Consider the following 21,596-nt stretch of genomic DNA (forward strand, 5'->3'; position numbering starts at 1 on the left):
ATATCCGGAAGGCGCCCCCAACCCTCTATCCAAGACTACAGTCGCCAACAAGCTACATGCACGGCCCTCAGGGCATCTCAATAAGCAGCCACCAGGAGGAGCCCACAAGCCCGAGCAACAGCCCGGAGCACCCCCACCCAGACCCCCGGGACCCAACCGCAAAAACCCCTGGATTTTAATGACAGAAAAAATATACGATATATACATGTGCACAATATGTAATCGCCCACGCGACAGCTGCCTCCCACCCCCGTCAGCAAAATTTCGTCATCAGCTCTGCCCCCTCTGAATCCTAACTCATATTTTCATAAAGGGTGATTGATGACGTAGCCATTATCAGAACCCCCCCCCCCCTTGTCATCAAAAGTGAGCGAATCGGGAACCCCCCCCCCTTTCCCCATCGATAATGACGTAATACTTGAACGGCCCCTTTTGAAAACAATAATAATTTCAACAGAAGATAATAAAGTGAATCGGAATCTTTCAAGATTTTTGAGTAGGTAATTTTCTGTAATTGTCTGTGTTATTCCTGGTATGAATTCTTAACATTGTCTGTGTAACAGGAAAAAATTAAAAACCTTCCAGGCAAGTGGTTAAAACAATGGTTTTTAAAAATGTTATTTTGTAGTTAAAAGGATTATAAAATATCTAGAAGAAAAACGCATTGTTACATATTTTTATTTGTTGTTGTTTTTCGGAAACATTTTTCGAAGGGGTAGGGGAGAAGAATCCTAATCCGGTTTTAATGGTCGGATCTATGTGTTGTTGACATTTTTTATGGGTTTTTTTTCAATTTTCTCTAAAATGTTTCTGCCGCTTTTGAGTATAATGATGATATACCGCCTCGTGTATATATATATATAGAGAGAGAGACACCGTGTTTCAATTTCAACTACGAAATCCGAGACCGTGTTTTTGCGCAATTTTCGGTGAAAAACACACACACACACAAACAATGAGATAGCGATTATCTTGTGTTTCTGTCTTTATTTTTCTTTTGTTCGTTGTGACATGATCATGGGGGGAAAACAAGGGAAGGGTGAAGATAATCTTTGCTTATTTTTAGGATAGCAGTTTTGTTTTCAACGGGGGGAAACAAAATCTTCGTGGTATTACGTTTCTGTTTTTTTTTTGTTTGGAGATTCCTGTCGTGAGATGCCGATGTTGTCGATCTCTCCGGCATGTTTAACATGTCGGAAACATAGTCGCTTTGTCTGATTACTTTGAAATGAAACATAGATTCGGTTAAAAGGGGAAAGAAAAAAGTAACTATAAGAAATGAGAAGAAACGTTGACCGCTTCCCTGACAAGGACGAGTTAACTCGTCGTGATCGATCTGGAACGTGTGTAGTTTTTCCACTTATAGGTCCGATAATTGTTGGTAAAAAACTGTTTCATTACTGCATATTCGGCCATTTGGAGAACATGTTTTCTCTCGTTCGAAAAAATTTCAAATTCAAATTTCCTTTATTTAAGATTTTTAAACACAGTTACAAAACATTTAGGGGCTAAGCAAGCTTGTGAGCCCACAAAACAATATCTGATACATATCTGTCGGCATAAATAATAACGAGAGATAAAAAGAAAAAAAAAACACACATATATATAACACCAAGAAATAAGTGGCAACAGGAATGGAATTGATAAACAAAAAAATTTGGCATTTAGCAGCGTATGCAAGATAAAAGAAAGTTACATTACAATATCAAACAGATAATTTAAATCTTCTTGAGTTAACAACCAAGATTTTAAATTGACAAAAAAAGATGTACATGAAGATTGTTCTTTTATTAACTGAGGAAGTAAATTAAATATTTTGGGAGCTAAATAAAGGAAAAATTTTTGGAAACGAGTTTTATTTGGCCTTGGTACCTGTATAGTATGACGTCTAAATTGCATTCCAGACTTGTGTAATTTCAGATTGAGATGGCCACTTCTTTTATAAAACATTTTTAAACTTTTATAAACGTACAGATGTTGCAGAGGGAGTAGCTTTAATTGATTAAAAAGTGGAAATGTATGCGTGAGTCTATTTTTACTCAGAATGATACGGATGAAGGACTTCTGTGTGACAAAAAGTGAAGAAAGATTGCTGAAGTATGTCCCACCCCAACATGTAATGCCGTAACTCAATCTAGATTCTACTAACGCATAATAAAGAAGTTTTAAAATTGATTGGGAACATTTATTCCTGATAAAATAAAATTTCCTAATGTTCCGATTTAATTCTACACTCAAATAATTAATATGTGTTTTCCAGGATAGTTTTGAATCTAAAAAAATCCCTAAATACTTAAAGGTGTCTACTCTATTTACAACTGTGCACATACAATCCGAGATACAGCCATCTGTCACACTATGATATTTTAGGACACCAAAATCATCGAAAGTACCAGAACCAAATAACATATATTTAGTTTTATCTGTATTTAATTTTAAATTATTATTTCTAAACCAGATATTTATTGAGTTAAGATCATTTTACATGTTATTCCTCAAGTTGATTGAAGAGCTTTCAGAGTAACAAAGAGCTAAATCATCAGCAAAATCAGTGATTTTTCCTTTCAAATTAAAGTTACACAGGTCATTTATATATATTAGGAATAAAATAGGTCCAAGTACTGATCCTTGAGGTACACCAGATGTAATTTGTCTTTTAGAACTCAAAACGGAATTTACTTTCACACTTTGAACTCTGTTAGTAAGATATGTTTTGAAAAATTTAAGTGGCAAACCCCGAATTCCTGCATATTCTAGTTTGGTTCGAAGAATACTGTGATTCACGGTATCAAAGGCTTTGCTGATATCTAAAAATAATGACGCAACTTTACAATTATTGTTATCTGCTATATACACATTTGAGAGAAAATTAACAAGAGCGTCCTCTGTACTTTTTGCCTTTCTGAATCCAAATTGGTTCTCACTAAAAAAATTAATGCTGTCAAGAAATTTAATTATTCTGGATTTAATTATTTTTTCTATGACCTTTGAGAAGACAGATAGTAAAGAAATCGGTCTGTAATTATTAACATTCTTTTTGTCCCCTTTCTTGTGTATTGGAGAAACAATTGCAAGTTTCAGGCACTCTGGAAATTCGCCAGTGATAAAACTTAAATTAAAAATAAACGATAAGACATCACTTACATATGGTGCAATGCACTTCAATCTTATGGAATTAATTTTGTCAAATCCTGACGATTTTTTGGAGTGTAAAGAATTTATTATACTCAATACTTCATGACTATCCGTAGGGTATATAAAAAAGGATTTCTCAAAAAAATTTAAATTTGAACAATTTAATGAATTACAATTATTAGGAAGATTATTGTTACAAAAATTAGAAAAAAAGTCATTAAAACATTCAGCAATATCAATTGGATTCGTTATTTCACCAGTTGTTTCAGTAAAAACCGTGTCAATGCTGCTATATTTATCCTCACCAATTAATTTGTTAATTAAATTCCATTGAGATTTCGAATCACCGTTTGCTTGAATAAATGCTGAAGTATAATAGTCATTCTTATTTTGTTTTATCTCATTGTTTAACATATTTCTAAATGTCTTGAAATTATATCGCAGCTCGATATCAAACGGTTTCTTTTTAATTTCTTTCAATAATCTATGTTTAATTTTAATTTTTTCATAAATATTTTTCGTAATCCAGAGTTTTCTTATCCTTTTATTATACTTTACTCTAGTAGAAGCATCAACACAATTCTTAATTAAATCCAAGAAAGTATTCATTGCCGAGTTTGCAGATTCACAACTTTAAACAGTATCCCACGTAACCATTTTTACAAGATCAATCAACTGATTTTTATCAAGATAGGTAAAGCACTTTGTTTCACAATTTGAGTCATTGCTGTCATGATCTGTTTCCAAATAAAATAAAGCCATTTTATGATCAGTTATGCACAAATCGAGAAGTACAGCTTTTTTTGAATTTAAATTCCTGGATCTACAAAAAATATGATCTATGCAAGTTGACGTTTCATCGGTTTCTCTAGTTGGAGAATTAATTAACGATTCAAATCCAGATCTTGACATCAAATTCACATAAGAAAAAATATTTAAGTCTTCAGATCTTAAAATATCAATGTTTAAGTCACCGATCAAATACATATCTTTATCTCGTTTATAATCAAGCAAATAATTAATTTCGTTTATGAATGTGTCAATAGAATACATGTGATACCTATAAATGCTTAATAAAATAAATTTGTATTTCCCGTAAGTGCAATCAACCAACAGCGAATCAACACATGTCATCTCATTTAAATACAACTTATTAAAAATTATACTTTCAGAAAAAAATAGCGCTATACCACCAGAGCGATTTATGTTTCCACATTTAAATAAACTTCTGTACCCATGTATCTTGTAAAACGAAGTTTCGCATTCAGAGATCCAGATTTCACTGAGTATTATTATTGAGGGTTTTATATCAAGCTGATCTAAATATGCTACAAAGATGTCAAAATTTGCACGTAAACTACGTATATTTAAATTGGCCATGGTAAGATTATTTATATTGTCATAACAAAATATGTTGAAATCATCAACTGTAGAAAATGTCAAATTCTGATCCATTTAAAAAAAGCAAGCAAAATCAATCACATACCTGAGTTACAAATTTTTCAATATATCTGAATTCACTATGCGAAATGATCGATCACCTGATTGCTTTCTCATTAGAATCTTACCATCTTTGACCCACACGAAAGTAAAACCCTTCTGTTTCGCAACTTCCTTGGCCTCCTTGAGAAGTAGTTTATTCTGCTGCGTGAGGTGCTCGTTGATGAACACCCGCTGTTGCTCTGAGAAGGCGCCATGGATGTCTTTCGCCGTCAAACGCATTTTTCGTGATGCGGTAATGTAGGCATCTCGTATGTCCCGTGAACGGAATTGTGCAACGATTTTGTCAGGTTGTTGGTCACCGTAGTTTCTGATCCGGTGCGCGACATCAATGTCCATCTCCGATACCTCAAGTCCAGCTTTGTGTCCGATCGTGGATACGATAGTCTTCACATTTTCATCTTTCGTGCGTGGAATTCCAGAAATCTCTATATTGCGATTCCGGCAATACTGTGACAGGTCATTTAGTTGGCACGTCAAGTCACTCACTTGAACTTCCAGCGATGCCTGATTCCGAGAAAGGGATTCTTGTTTTGAACGTATTTCATCGGTTGACACTTGCAATTCGTGTATTTGACCCCGGTAGATCTCAATTGACTCCTTCATTTCTTCCAGCTTTTGCGAGTTGTCTTTGATCTCCTTCAAAATCTCCATCTTGAAAGCCGCAAACATTGATTCCAATCTCGAAAATATCGCACTTTCAAAAGACCTGCAGAAATCACACATCCATGTATTTTTCCGCGAAGCCGCTTGCTTTAGTGCCCAGTGCATACGAAATGGAAACCTCGACCACAGTTTCCCGCGCATTTTACCAAATCCTTCGTATTTGCGATGTTAGACTTGCACACGCCACAGTTTTCCATTCCTTACAATTTACTCGTTAAATTACAAAATAAAACAGGCTAAATTATCAAAATAAATCAATTTAAATCAATAAAATAAGAAGAAAATGAGAGACGTGAAAAAAAACGTTGTCCTACTTCCTGCGCCACCTAGCGGCCAAATTTAGTGCAATGATTCTTTTTTTTGCCCTCCTCCACCATATGCTTGGACGAATCCAATGGGATTCATATGCCCAATCTTGAAATAATGGATGCCCGAAGAATTTTGGTAAATACTATTATCGGATTTTAATTTATTTTTACACGCCCGAATCGGGCACGTTGGTGAGAAAAAAAAAACATCACATGTGCGATCAAAATTTGTACATCCTTATGGGTCTGTACGTAATTTGAGGTATAGGTGTTTCCTTGCACGAGTTCAAGAATGAAAAGAAAATACAAAAATCTAGCTCTCGCGGTTACGGCAGCAAAATTTCGGAGAATTCAGATCGCAACACTCTTTTTTTTATACATTTCAAAATGATCGGCGCAGTGAAAACTATGAATGATGCGGAAAAGTTACTTGTAGAACTATACACGCCGGCGCAGGACGCAGACGAAGAAGAAAGATCATCTCACGAAGGGCTTGGTGCGCTAACCGCTCGTCGGGGACTTCCACAAATCTCCAGCTCAGATTTGGCTCTAGTTCCTGAAGTAAAATCGTGCTGGGCTCTTTGTTGTGTGGTTTCACTAGAACCGAAATTATGTTCTCAATTTTCTCCACCTATTAACTCAAATACTTCATCTTTTCAACATCTATTTTTTCCCAGCTCCCCATGCCCATCCCCTTTTTCGTTTCCACTTAACCAGCCGTTATGGCTTCCTTTTCACTCACTCTATTTTCTTCCGTGGCCTTCTTTATCAGCAAGCCCGTATTAACCCAGGTTTGAAACCCACTGTTGTAGATCAAATGGTCGCCAATCATCGCCAAACAGAAGGCTAAATTATAGTTCAACCTATGTGGTCGCGATTACTTCACCAAAAAGAAAATACCCCCATCAAGAACCTAAACGGGACATAAAGTCGCCATACGCCAATGCTCCTCAAACTTTTGTTTCCCGCGCTCTAGTCAATGTTTATCCGCTACTTTCCAGAACAACATAACGTATTATAATATAGTCTAGAACCGCTTCAAAGATCGAACAGGCACACATCAATATCGCCACCTTGCCGCCACGCACACTTTGAGTACTATTGGCCACAATATAATTTAATCTTTTGTATTAGCAAAAATCACACCAAGAAAAAATCGCTATCGGGACCGTAAACGGGATATAAGGTTGCCATATGCATGCTGTAAGTGGCCAGTCGAGCCCTCGAAGTCTCTGTGGTGTGCAGCCCACGTGCTGGCACACTTCTAATGTGGCTGTTTGGCCCAGGTCCCCCTACCGTAAAGATCTAGGACTGAGGGCGCTGGGCCGGAGGGGGGGGGGGCTCGGCAGTTGAGCCTTCCGGCGCATTCAGTTCTCTCCAGCGTGGCCCAACCCCTCGGGGTAATGTGCTTATATCTCCTATGGGATAACCTGGGCCATGTCTGGCTCTACATTTCCTCTCTCTAAATAGTGAATGCTTTTTTTTAAATTTCGATCCATGAATCACTTCGCCAACTGAAACATCTCCTGATTTGGCGCGATGGCAGCAATGGCGTCGGGTTCAAATTTAATGATTGGGGATTCATTATTATAGGACAAGATATCTATTTCTTGGCAACGTTTTTTAATATATATTTTCTGTCTCTATTTTCTGAAAGGTTGAGGATTTTACATGTCTCCGAGAAAGCGGAGGAAGAGACGTCACCACGACACCGCCGTAACGAGAGGGCACCTTCAGTGATTCGACGATCTGCGGGGGAACCTACGCCAGTGCTACAAAGGGGAGGGGAGGCAGGACTTCCTCGTTGAGATCCAATCGTCCTACCTCTCCCTTCCGACCACGAACGTCCACTGATTCATTTATGATGATGATGGCCTCTGGTCTGGTTCGGACAGGGGTCGAGTCTGTCTTCCTAGCGGCGCTGCTTCACGTGCTGATACTGTCAAAGATGATGGATTGCTTGCCGGAGCCTGAAGTGGGTGAGTTGGAAGTTGTTGTTTTTTTTCCTCGTTCATGATTGGTTCTCTTGGCCAAATGATTTCATATTCTCTGTGAGAGTTTATTCCTCGTAGAAAGTCCCGAGACATTTTTCAGTTTTATCCATTTTCTCCCTCATCTGAAGGACACAAATGCGATTGATCATCAGCATTCACTGGTTCTTACGTAGATACTAGTACCATGCCGACTTTGGCGACGTTTGGCGAGGAATAGCGGTAGAACAGCATAGCATCCCAAAATTTTTGTTACACACACACTTCTCCTTCTTCGGAAATCTTTTTCACTCATCGCCCCCGACTCAAGCGAACCAATAGGATTCTGTTTTTATACTTGAATCTTTAATCGCCCTCCTCCGGGCCATTCCATCGCCCACTGGGGGGGGGGGCGATGTTGTCCACTTTGGGAAACAAGTGAACTACAATATATTCGAAATTGTATAAAATTAGTTCAGTGGTCTTAGCGCATGGATGGCTCCCCGAGCTCTTTGGCAACGTGTGTGTAAGTAACGTAGGTTTGCGGCCCGCGGGCCTCATTAAAATGTCAAATGTGGTCCACGCTGTGTCAACGGTTGAAGACGCCTTACCTCCGAATATTTTTTTTTTTCCTTTACCCTCCATTGGCGCGAGCGGATTCTGTGATTCAGGGAATGAAAATTCGCGGATTATTCCACTTTAGGTTGTAAGTAGAGTTACTAGACAGACGTCTCCTCCTTTTTGATGTCATTTCACGTGTCCTCCTGCGTTTTAGAAAATTCGCCTTTTTGTCCTCCTTTTCAGGTTTTCGTTATTCCGGGAGGATTTTTCCTCCACGTCTATGTTCACTTCATTGACATGAATGTCAATGAAAAAAGCACATGAACACTCATGAGTGTTCATGTGCTTTTTTCTTTCACACACATTTACACGCTTTGACCATTTGATCAATCTCCGACAGAATTCCCGGAGTACAAGAACCCAAACAGGGCAGCAGATAATATTCTTGCTGCGGCCCAGCCTGCTCTAGGACAGTGGTTCTCAACCTCTGAAAGCCCGTGGCTTGGTTTATTTCAATTTGTAAGTTGAGAACCTGTTCCTGCACACGTCTAATGGGAAATAAATGAGGGAAAATGAAACAGCGGATCACTTGAGGGCCGGTATACCTAGAACTCCTTAATACACGAAGTATATGAAGGCGTCTTAGGTATAACCAATCTCAGGGCCCCTGTACGAACATCTTCTGTGGCAGAAAGCCTCCTGACGTCACTGAAAGCGTCCATTTCACCTATAGTTACGTCGGTCCAATATATCCAATGGCTACAGGTGAAATGAGCGACTTTAGTGACGTCAAAGCTTCGCGCGAAAGCTTTCTACTATAAAAAAGGTGTTGCCTGTACCGGGCCGCGGCTCAGCGGTTGAGAAGCACGGCTTTGGGTTAATATGAAAAATACTGTCCGAAAAGATGCTCCGGAAGAATAGAACCGCAACATCCATTTTAAGACCGTCACCAACATCTAGTGCCGTGTTCTGAGGGAAAGGGGGGTGTTACCTCTTCTATTCAGAAACAAAAAAAACTGAATGCAAACAACACTCGATACTGATTCCTAACGGTGCCATCTGTTGTGAAAATTGGGAAAAGTGACTTTAAAAAGGGGTTGCTCGCGCACGCGTCCTCCTTTCTCCGTTTTCGAATCTGGTAACACTACGTGTAAGTGACTGTAAAAATTCGTTGAATATATTCCGCTTTTGGTTTGGTAAGGGACAATAAACTTGGACGTTCTGCTCCTGACAGTAAAAAATTTTCAAATTTACCTGAAGTTCTTGGTTGATGAGGGACAATACTTATTCGCGGAATATTCCGCTTTTTTTTGTTGTTGATAAGATACAATATGAAAATTCGTGGAATTTTCCGCTCTTGGTGATAAGGGACAATGCAAAAATACGCGGAATATTCCACTTCTGGTTGTAAATGTGTCGATCTCTGCTTTCCGTTTACCCCAGGAATTCTCTAGCTTTTTTCAACCTTCGGCTCATAGGCGGAGATAGACTTCAAAGTCTGGGAGGGGCACGATGATGACGTCAATTCATATATATATCACGTCAGTTGACTCCACCTTTGACTCTGGGGGGAGGGCAATGCCCCCCGTATCTTCACCCACGCCTCGGCTATCTTAGCTTTGTCATTGTTTATCCGCGGCTCTCCAGAAATAGAATTATTTCGAAGCGTCGAACGGGCACACATCAATGCAACATTGCGACGCCTCAGACGGAGGTTGGCAACGCCGCTGGGAGTCGCGACGTATACCTCGAGAACCATTGGTTTAACCCCCATGGCATTTGAGCTATTGAATGGAAACAGAGGCGTACGCATTGAGGGGCATAGTCCCCCCCCCCCCCATGCCCCAAGAAAAAAGATGAAATATGAAAGTACACAGTGGCCCTAAAAATATTTATTAATGGGAAATCAGAATATATTTTAGTTTTAAGACAGAAAGTTCATCATTTTAAAATTTGATAAATGGGATGTGGAAAGCCAGGAAAGGGACGTTTCCTTAAGAAATGGAAATTTTTTGTAATCTATCGCCAAAAAAAATTCCAAATAGAGTGGCGACCTCTTTCGGAAACAGGTATAGTAAGTAGACTCTCGCTAAAATCCGGCACATATCGGGCCAGAATTTACAAGATTATCGAAATCACCGGCTTACTGTGTGGAAGTCAATTGAGAAAAAATAGTCCATTTACATACTCTATAAACTTCTGTGCGCAGACTTACCAATGACACGTTTTCCTCTCCTATGCTCGAGGAAACTCCGCCTAAAAAAACGCCGGATTACTCGATGAGTCGGATTAGCGCACGGCTAAAGCCTCGTAGATCCTACTTCTAGGAGGCTTTGGCACGGCCTGATTATTAAGAGCCTTTAGGTATATAAATGGAAAGTGACAAAAAAAAGTGCTGTGCCAGATATATTTAATACTAGCTATAATACCCGGCGCTGCCCGGGATTTCTTCAATTACTGGGAGGATTGAAAAAGTGACAAAAAAAACCATTACAAAGGAATAAACTATTATACACAATACGGGCAGAATTAAAGAAATGAACCATTGCAAAGGGATATGAATGAAACGCATTGGTAGGGGGGCCACGGTAACCAAAATAAACATCCCGCAAGTTATTGTTGAGGCCCAGGAACCGTTGTTTTCCCCGACAGTTTTTCGCCCATTTCGGGCGTTTGCCCAGGTCTGACGAACTTTTAAATTAGCCTATCGTTCGATCCGGGTCCTGTTTGGTATACATGCAAAATTTGTGGCGACGATCGGTCTGAAATTGTCGATTTGCGTAGACAACATACATACAGACAGAAAATCAATTTTATACAGTTGAATCCCGTTATAACGAACTCCAAGAGAGACAGGAGAAATCACTTCGTTATAAAGGAATTCCAAGTTTTTGTATTGTTTCTATGTAAACTTATTTGGAGGATTAAAAAAGTGTTCGTTATAAAACGAGATTTTCGCTATAACGGTATTTGTTAAAACGGGATTCGACTGTATCTATACAGGGGGGACAAAAAGCTCGTAGAAAAAATTTTAAAAATTGATAAAAACCGGAAAAATAACCGAATTAAAAAACGGTTTGCAGGATTAGCATCGCTAGGTCACGGGAAATTTTTTAAGACGGGGGAAAAAAAATTACTCAAAAAAAACAGTCGATAGGTGGCACTCACGTACACAAGTCAAAGGAAAGACGCAAATAACGGACAGAACGCCTCCAAATCGTTTAGTACAGCAGCATGTGTTCCACCAAAGGGGATAACACATTGCAGGCGAGTCTCAAATCCAGCAACGACAGAGTGCAGCAGGTCCTCATTCACGGTTTACAACTGATTGTGAAATTAGAAGCGCAAGTTCTTATGAACAACGTCTCATTTGCATATTTCCACCGAAGTCTCTCGTACCAACGCCACCTATCGGCTGTTTTTTGAGTCATTTTTTCTCTTTCAAAAAAATTCCCGTGGCGTAGTGATACTAACCCTGCAAACCGTTTTTATTTCGGTTCTTATGAATTTTTAAAGTTTCTACGGACTTTTTTCCCCACCCTTTATTTTTTCACTTCTATCACCATAAGTGCCGGAGTGGGAGAGGGCGGTGCAAACGGACCAGTGTCACACCTCCCCCAAAGGGTGGCTCCGCACACTTGCGTAGCAGGAATGTGCCGTACATTCGAGTGTTTCGGGCTAACGATTCGTTATCTTCATCGAGGTTGTTTTCCCCTCAAATAAATAAATAGATAAAAGATGGCGGATATCCATCACGTATCAGTCAAAGGATCGCGTTCCAACAGGCCGCCAAACGAACGCACATCCATTGCCAAACCCATTAAAAAGAATTGCCGCATGAGAGAGAGAGAGAAATGGGTGATGTGACAAAATAACATGTTGCTATTCGTTGAAGTGGTTTACATATGGACGTTTACATTCCTCATAATTTGGAATCGATGGTAATCTTCGATCCATCTTTTATGGCCCAAAGCCAATTTTTTGTTTTTGTTTTGTTTGTTTGTTTAGAGAAATGAACAATCTCTTGGAAAAGCGAGAGAGAGGAATTTGCTGTAATATGTGTTATATAAATAATGTGATGCGTAGGCCGTAATGGTATTGCAACGGGTTACACAGAACGATAAAGCGTCTGCGGTTATGGAAACGGAAAATGTGCTTATATCTGTCTTGTCTGGTGTTGTTGTTGCGCATACTCTTGGCTGGCCTTCGGCCGTTCTTATTTGCCATTGCATCGATGATATTTTACGTGGGAAGGAGGAGAAATACATAATAAATGAACTGTGGCGTTTTTGTTTCAATCAACGAGGAATTTCGATTCGTGCTATGACAGCATTTCAATTATAATGGAGCGTGGAAAGGAGAAGTTTTTTTTTTTCACGTTTCATCGATTTTTTTTTTGTTTTGTTTTGCGTGTTTCCGCCCGACATTTGAAGACGAGTGTCTGTTTGGAAATTATTTTCCGACAAAGCGGCTTTCTCAGCAATCTCTCCGGCGACCGTGAGTTTCAATAACGGTGCTCTTTATATTAGTCGGTTTCTTCACTGTGATCTTGATAACAATCAATGTCGAAGTGCTTTTCGAGTCGCAAATGCGAGCTTATCCCCCCCCCCCCCGTTAAAAAATCTCGCCACAGAGAACAACAGACCTTCAACGGTACAAATATCCAATCGTTCCTTTTCACTCATAGTTTGAAAAAATAGATGGCGGTCCTGAAAAATTCATGCACAACACTAGATACGCACTCAGACTGTTAGGTACACATGCACAACTCATTCGGTAGTGAATTGTCCCATGGTGATGGACCGGAGTTGTGATCGGTAAGAAATAAAAGAAAGTATCCGTGATAACCATCGGGTTTTCCTTTCAAACAGGGCTCTTCATCACGATCGGTTTCCGAACAGGTTTTGCTCTTGATAACAAGTTCCAAACAGTGTATATTTTGCTAACAATCGGTTTCGAACAGCATGCCTTCGAAACCGATTGGCTTTATTGGCTTTCAAAATTTAATTGGCTTCGAACAGCATGCTTTCGATAACAATTGGCTTCAAACAATACTCTTCACAACAGTCGGTTTTAAAACTGCAGTTGAGGGTATCGCGGACCCCTATTTTAAGGAATAGCAGTGTGAAATTGTCTTGCGGCGATGCGTTTGAACAGTAGTTTGATTTATAATGAGCTTCAATTCATTCTCTTTATGGCAATTTCTTGTTTCCAATTGGCTTCAAACAGTAATTCAATCCTGGAATAGCCGAGATTTTTCTAGGGAGTAAGAGCTGAAATTTCCTTTTGGGAGATGAGGATGGTCCTTGATAATAATCACTGTCAGACCTTTTAGTCTCAAAGAGACTTTTAACAACAATCATTGTCGAACAGTGCGTTTGATAGTAACTTAACATTAAAAAAACTCCTCTTAATTGCCTTCAAATAGTATTATTTTGGTAGCATTGGCTTCAAATAGTGTACTTTTTGATAACAAAGACTACAAGCGATAATTTTGATAAAAATTTCTTTAAACAATTCATTTTTGATGACAATGGCTTGAAGCAGTGTACTTTTGGTAGCAGTGGATTCAAACAGTTTACTTTTGATAAGCAATGGCCTCAAACAATGTATAATTTCTGTAATAATATCTTTAGTATATTCTCGTTGACAATGGCCGCGAACAATGCTCTTTAGATAGCAATGATACATTCAAACAGCGTACTTTTGGTGACAATGACTTCAAACAGTGTAGTGTACTTTCGGTGACAATGACTTCAAACAGTGTAGTGTACTTTCGGTGACAATGACTTCGTGTCTTTTGACAATGACAATGTACTTTTGATAACAATGGCTTTAAACAGTGCACTATTGATAACAATGGCTTATGGCTTTAAACAGTGCACTATTGATAACAATGGCTTATGGCTTTAAACAGTGCACTATTGATAACAATGGCTTATGGCTTCAAACAGTGTAGGTACTTTTTACAGGAGCCCAGATTCGTTTTGTGTGTGATTTCTAGTCATTTTCATTAGGATAAAACAATGAAGGAAACGGGAATATATACGTACCAAAACATGCCTCAGCTTCAAGTTAAGCCCAGGAAGCCGAATAATGAATTTTTAACAAATAATTAGAGGAACTGCTACTCGCGTGTTATTTGGCTTCCATGAATCGACCGCAGTGTGCACAGCGACTCGAATTGCCAAACGATTCTTCCGTCTGGCAGATCGATGTATCGAACCTTGTCCTTGAAGCCTCAAGGGGAAAACTAGACCGATCTAAACACCGAGCACTGATAACAGATCAAATTACAACCGAGCCAAATGGTAATTGCGGTGCATTATTACGACGCCAGTTCGGATAGGAGACGAAATATCTCTGAGTAGGTTAGGAAAGGTTCTGTATACAGGGTACGTCCTAAAATTCCGCTTTTATCTCATCAACGATTCGACGTAGAGATATGGCTCCATTTCAAGAAAAAATGCTCAAAATTTGTTTAAAAATCAATCACTCTGTACCAGTTTCGAGAGTAAACGCACATTTTTCATAAAATGAAAAATGTGAATTTTTATACGGTTCCCCCGTTCTCTAACTCAGTGGTTCCCAACCTGGGGCCATATGACCCCTTTGCGGTCCTGGGATATTCTAGGGGGGGCCACGGGAGAAAATCAGAAGAAAGGTGATCCACGACAAGTGGTGAAGGGAGTCATAGATAGCTGTGAAGAGAAAAGCTTTAAAAGTGAAACATGGTTGAAAAATGTTACTACTTTCAGAATTCATCAGATCCGTCCATAGAACCAGGGGCATCTTAACCCTTGGGTCTATGTGGGCATGACCAGGGTCTTCATTTCTATAATGGAGGGAGAGAGGACTGCACTTTATGGGATCTGGTACTATATGATTTTCATACGTAAGAACAGCTTACATGTGAAAATTATAGTACCAAATCTAGTACCAGCTTAGTATGGAGGGCCGCCAGAGCAACGGTTGATGTGTTGGGAGGGTCGATTTATTGTGCATGTTTGTTGGATCGGCCCGTATTTTACACAGACCCATTTTTACCATATAATTTAACTGATGGGAGAGATGATAATCCATCATTGGAATCCGTGCCTAGCCAGGATTCTAGAGATTGGCCTGATTTATTAAAATTTCATTCATAATAAAAAAATAGAAAGTATCTCACTCTTGGATGAGGGTAGAGGGGGCCCTGGATAGGACGGGGCCCCACGAGAAAAAAATGTGATCCGTCGGGGGCCATGAGCTGAAAAAGGTTAAGAAACACTGCTCTAACTTCCAGTTAGAAACTTGCTGCCCTGTTTTTCCTTAGGCCAACCAAAAGAAAAAAAGACTACACGTTTTTAAGTGTAGTAATATTCGCCGAGATATTTGAATTCAAAAATCGGAGAATAGTTGGGAAAGAACAGAATGAGGCAGACGAAGAAGCGTTGTCCATTAGTTGTACCTTCCCACTCAGCGAATATTTCAGTTTAAAACATGGAATTTTTTTTCCTCCTCAGAAAAGACACGACAGCAAATTTCAACATGTAAATTAGAGGACGGGGTTGCGCGACAGGACTATAGTGATGACGTTATGCCCGAAATGGGCGAAATACCATCGGGCAACAATGGTTCTGGTTCCTGACCCTCAACAATCACTTTCGGGATGTTTACTTTGGTTACCGTGGTTCCCTAACAATGCGTTTCCGACGTGCACATGCCTTTACAATGGTTTGTCACTTCTTTAATGCTGCCCGTATTATGTATAATAGTTTATTCCTTTACAATGGTTTATCACTTTTTCAATCCTCCCAGTAATTGAAGAAAACCCGGGAACTATATTTAGTATATATATAAAATTTATTTTCTGTGTGTGCGCATGTTCTCTATACACCAATTTTAGATCGATCGTCGCCAAATTCTGCATATACAGTCGAATCCCGTTATTACGAACGCCAAGAGACGCTTCGTTATAAAGGAATTCCAGGTATTTGCATTTCTCCTACGTAAACTTATTTGGGGGATTAGAAAAGTGTTTGTTAAAACGAGATTTTCGCTATAACGGTATTCGTTAAAACGGGATTCGACTATACATCAAACACTGATCGAATTAAATAATAAGCTACTTTGAAGGTTTATCAGAGTTTTGCAAATGCCTGAAATGGACAAAAGCTATCGGGCAACAATGGTTCCTGTATTTCAACAATGGCTTTTGGAATGTTTAATTTGGTCAGTGGTTTCACCCCTGGAGCAAAGCGTTTAAACATGTATATGGCTTTATAATGGTTTGTCACTTTTTCAATCCTCCCAGTAATTGAACAAAATCCGGGCAGCGTCGGGTATTACAACTAGTAAATGATAAATAAGGACCGTTGGCATAATTTTCAGTACAATATTCGAATGCAGTGGGCCCTACTGTATTTGATAAAAGTCGGGGAGAAAATTTCTGTGAGGGGGGGGGGGAAACTGAAAATTAGGAAAACGAAATCAGGGAAAGCTACAAGTAGGCTGACCATATTTCCTCGAATGAAATACGGGGAATTGGGATTCCAACTACGGGACATCGCCAATTATTGCCAAAAATGACGCCTAAAGTGAACAAAGTTGCCAAATATTGGTCAAATTACGTAAAAACCAAAATGGCGGGAAATCAGGCATTATTGCAAATTGCAGTGGATTTAAATGAATTCCACGGGAAAAAAAAACGTTCACAAAAAGACAAATGTGAGAGATTAATATTCTTATTTGTAATTGTAATTATCATAATATAATTTATGAGTGGGAAAATAATTTCATTCTTTGACTTCAATAAAGAATAAAAATTCAAGTTAGCTCTTCGTTTAAAAAAACGGGGAAAACCAGGACACTTTCGCTAAAAAGGCAGGACGGCCAAAAAAAAACAAAAAACCGACTGTCCTGGGAAATACGGGACGTATGGTCACCCTAGTTATAAGGTTTCGAATTTCTTCAGACGTTTCGGTCAGGAAAATGACCAAGCAGATTTCGCTGGGAAAGCGGGGTACGAGCGTAGTGCACGCGTGTTTTCCGAGCCGGCGCCGTTTTACGGATTCGCAGAATTTGAAACCAGCGTGTACTATGTTAGCACCAAAAACCCTGAAGAAGTTAGATTACATGGGGAATCTGAATCCCATCTGCCATCGGGATTTTCCCTTCCCTTTGGTTGGAAAAGCTACAACGAAAATCCCTTCTTAAAATTCGTAATTCCTTCTTTCTTCGTCCATTGGGGGGTGGGGGGAGAGAATATCGATTTTTGTCGAATCGATACCTTGTAGACACGGTAACGACGGGAAAATTCGATTTGTAGTGTCTGGTCTCGGTTTCTCTTCCCCATGTTAAAAACCAGCAAGTTTATCCTTTCTCCTGTATTGATTCTGTGAGTGTAGTTTTATCGGTTCAACATCTTCACGTTCGATTTTCCAATTATAAGTTAAAAGAAAGCAACGGGAACCGATTCGCCGATAGCGGTTTACGCGTGTCAGTACCAGCTGGTGTACGGTGTATGTCCCCCCTTAAATTCGTAAATAGTTTAAAAATTCATGAAAATCGGTATACTGTGCATGCCCCTTATGGGCCGTTCAAGTATAATTCAAGCAAACTTTTAGCCATTTTTGACTCCCCCCCCCTCCTTGTCAGCAAAACTCTGACCCCCTCCCCCTTAGCAAAATTTCGTCATCAGTCATCAGCTCTGCCCCTCTGAATTCTAACGCATATTGGTGGGATCAGAGACGTACACGGGGATAGGACGTTCGTGCCCCTCCCACTACGATCATTCATTGCCACCCACCCTCTAAGGCGATAAAGCGCATAAACGCCCTTGGCGCGCCGACCAAATATGGCCCTGAAGTTTATCTAATGCCGCCTGCCCTCCTCAAACCTAATTTTGTAAAAATGAACTAAGCGGCACATGCGGGAATGTGCGTGTACGTGTAGTGAAACCTGACGTGAAGTTTTTTTTGTTTCTCTGTAATGCTTGTTATGTGTTGTGCTGCCATCTGCCACCAGTTTTTCTAACTATGAGTGAATGTCATTATCCACCCGTTTTTGAAGATATGAAATATTCTAAACTGCTGACGGGGGGGGGGGGGGGTGGTCAAAAATGGCTGAAAATCTGCTTACGTAATACTTGAATGGCCCCTTACGAATGTTTTGACACAAAAGAAGTTGAGAAAAAGCTCGGATCCAATCACCCCTGTCGGAGTTTTAGTGCAGCGTCCCCTATCGACAAAAATTTGAAGAAAAAATTCTGTACCAAACACCCCCCCCCCCCCCCCCACTCCGGCGAGAATAACTTTCACAAACCTCATTCATATATACCATAGTTTCCCGACCTTTTTTGTCCCATCGCCCCCTTCTTCATAAATTTTTTTCTCCCATCGCCACCCAACCATAGGCGGAGATAAACTTGGAAGTCTGGTGGGGGGGAGCACGATGATGATGTCAATTCACATTTACGTATATACATTATCAGTCGACTCCACCTTTGACGCTGGGGGGAGATACCCCCCTCCCCCGTATCTCCGCCCATGCCCCCAACGTAATCTAACCCATAGGATCCTATGTTATACCCATAGCTTCTACCGCCCCGCTGGAACTTTCCATCGCCCCCTTGGGGGCGTTAACGCCCACGTTGGGAATCACTGATATATACCAATTCCTCCGTTCTTTTTTTATGAATTTCTTAAACTATTTATACAAATTTGTGGGACACCCTGTACGTCTCGAGCCTTGTGATTTGATGCCTTATTCTTGAATGGAGGACATTAATTTCAGTGCGTCTCGTACGTAGTAGTGCTAAATCACACGTCACATTGATTTTATTGCACAATCATTAAATGTTGAAACGTGTTTGTAACCTACGTACGCTCGTGCGACACTGAAAATGTTATGATTTCGAGCTGGTGGTGTTTGTGATCACGAGTAATTTTTATTATTATCTGCCCGTGTTTTTGCAGCTGCTGCTGGCAACGAATGGCTACGTTGTTTCTCGCGGCGCCGGTTTCGAGGCTTTTTTTTTTTGTTATGATCTTCCGAATACAGCGGATCCTTCACTTACGGACTTTTCCCCAGTTACTAGTATTTGGTGGTCTTGGTGAATTCTGGACTGACCTTCTCGTCATTGGGCAGAATCCAGTCTGATCCAGAACAAGACTGAAATAGGTTAGGGGTCATTCAAGTATTAAGTAAGCAGATTTTCAGCCATTTTTGACCCCCTCCCCCCCCCCCCCTGTCAGCAAAAATCAGCAAAACACTGACACCCCCACCCCCTGTCAGCAGCTTAGAATATTTCATATCTTCAAAAATGGGTGGTTGATGATGTAAGTTACCTTAAACCCCCCCCCCCCTTGTCATCAAAAGTCAGCAAATCCGAACCCTCTCCCTCGATGCTGCCGTAATACTTGAATGACCCCTAATTGTTCCTAAATTTTGAATATAGTCATCAGTTCTGAAAATTTTCATTAATTTTTTTAATAATCCTGAAGTTTTATCGATTATTAGCACTTAACGGGATTGTGTAATATCCAGGCTCGAGGAGGGATCCTCCAAAATGCATGGGCTCTGGGGCCACGAAATCTTTCCCCCTCCCGGAGACGCTCGTTGACTCCGGAGGTGTTATCCAGTAATTTAATTTTCAGGAGTAACTCTACTCCTCTCTCTCCAAAATTTTAGGGTATTTTTGTAAAACGAGGGATTGGTTCGTTTTTTTTTATATCAGTGAGGAAATGACTTTATTATTTGGAGCAGTAAAATTGAATTTCGATGCGCGAATCCGCAGGATTCTGGATGCGTGTTGGCGACACATTGTGCGCATCTCTTCGCCACGCGTGGGGCTTGTTGACGTGCTCTTGTCTGGTCGTCTCGCGAACGCTGCACGAGGCTCAATTTGCGCCATTCTCCTAAACCAGTGGTTCACAACCTGGCGTCATATGGCCCGTTGCGGCTTTCTTGGGGGGAGGGGGTACTGGTGAAAATCAGAATCAGATAAAAGGGGAGCCACAGAGAAGAATTGTGGGAAAATAAAATGCAGCTTTATGTGTGAAATATGGTGGAGAAGAATGTGACTCCTTCCAGAATTCAGCAGAGCTGTCCATAGAGCCAAAGCCATCTTAGCCCATGGCTTCCGTAGTATCCATTGAGAGCGTGACCTACATGATGAGATCTGGTACTGTACTATGATTTTTTTCGAATTCGAATGTATGAGTATATAAATACTTGCAGACTAGTCTATGAGTGTCGCTCCCCCCCCCCCCCCCTCGGAGAATCTCCGGATTTCTGGTTTCAAAAGTTGGCACGTCTGCACTCTGTATTAAAACATGACCGTCCATCCCTTTGGGAAAGAGCGTAAACCATCCCAAGATGGTGTCTCTGGGCGGTCAGCGGTAGTGTCTGTCTGTTTGTAGTAAAACATAAAGCAGTTACCTCCGTGCGGAGGATCTTAGGTATGAACGAATCCGTAGCGTGTGAATGGACCGTAATCACGACGACCAACCAGACTATGATGCAATGAATGAACGCCAGGGGCTCTGCCACCGGACTTATCCCGTTGCCGAGATCTCTTCCAGCCCACCTTCGTGGCAGAGTCTGGAACAAAGTGAGTGCACCTAACAGTCTGAATGTGTAGCTAGTGTTGTGTATGATATTTCAGTGCTGCCATCTATACTTCAAATTGTGAGTGAAGTGTAATGATTGAATACTTGTAACGTTGTAGGCCTGTTGCTCTCTGTGGCGAGACTTTTCAACAGGGAGATCGGCTCGCATTCGCGCTTTGAAGTTGGGAACCACAGAAAACCAACTTCAGCCGACCACCACTGTGGCGCCGGTGAGGTTCGAACCCGGATCGAACCTCGCGATGCGAGTCCGTCACTATGGCCACTCGACCACCACAGCGGCAGACTATGATGCAGAAGGAAGACGCGCAAAACGTCGACTGACGAACAACGACGGTTGTTAATCCCTTTCCGAAACATCACAAGGACGACTAAATACGGAACGTGGGGGCGTTTCTACACGCGTCAACTAAACGGGGTAAATGTTTTCTCTCCCCTCGCCCCCCCCCCCCGCTCGGGGAAAAGGCTGAAAAAAAAGAAAAAGTTTCGTCTGGAAAGAGTTTGTGCGGGGGAAAAAGAAGACACATTTTTAGAAGAGTGTTAGTGAACTCAGAAATGTTTCCAGGAACGCCGGACACGTGCGATTCCAGGAAACATTCAAGAGGATAAAAAATGAATGCACTAAATGAAATGGATTGTGGAGTTCTTGGAAGGATGTTTTCGTATTGCCTTAATGACTTGATGACACGCGGCATTCACTTCCGAAAAAGAGAGCAAACGGGAGTTCGTATCTTTAAACAACGCCCACGGGCAATTGGGGGGGGGGGGGGAAAGCGTTTTTTGAGTGCTCACACACGTCTTGAAACATCGGCACGTGTGCCAAAAGAAATCGCACTCATTATGAG

At 40.7% G+C, this 21,596-nt stretch overlaps 2 protein-coding genes across 2 annotated transcripts in view; one reads left to right on the top strand and one right to left on the bottom strand.

Annotated features, from left to right (window-relative positions):
- The window catches only part of LOC149071641 (insulin-like peptide receptor), a 164,905-nt gene that overhangs the window by 64,331 nt on the left and 78,978 nt on the right, over positions 1–21,596 (top strand). The window contains exon 2 of the mRNA XM_089247614.1: positions 7,267–7,588. Within this exon, the coding sequence (XP_089103740.1) occupies positions 7,471–7,588 (118 nt within the window). The 5' untranslated portion in view covers positions 7,267–7,470. The remainder of the gene's footprint in view (positions 1–7,266; positions 7,589–21,596) is intronic.
- Positions 4,627–5,289, bottom strand: LOC149071643 (uncharacterized). The gene has a single exon (XM_089247999.1). The coding sequence runs from the start codon at positions 5,287–5,289 to the stop codon at positions 4,627–4,629; it is 663 nt and encodes a 220-aa protein (XP_089104125.1).

This window comes from Pholcus phalangioides, unplaced genomic scaffold, assembly GCF_987345545.1.
Source record: "Pholcus phalangioides strain wild (caught in Gottingen) unplaced genomic scaffold, Ppha-v1.0 ptg000018l_1, whole genome shotgun sequence".
Classification (NCBI taxonomy): domain Eukaryota; kingdom Metazoa; phylum Arthropoda; class Arachnida; order Araneae; family Pholcidae; genus Pholcus; species Pholcus phalangioides.

Coding starts and splice junctions, on each gene's coding strand:
- LOC149071643 (XM_089247999.1), bottom strand. CDS start 5,289: ATGGAGATTTTGAAGGAGATCAAAGACAACTCGCAAAAGCTGGAAGAA.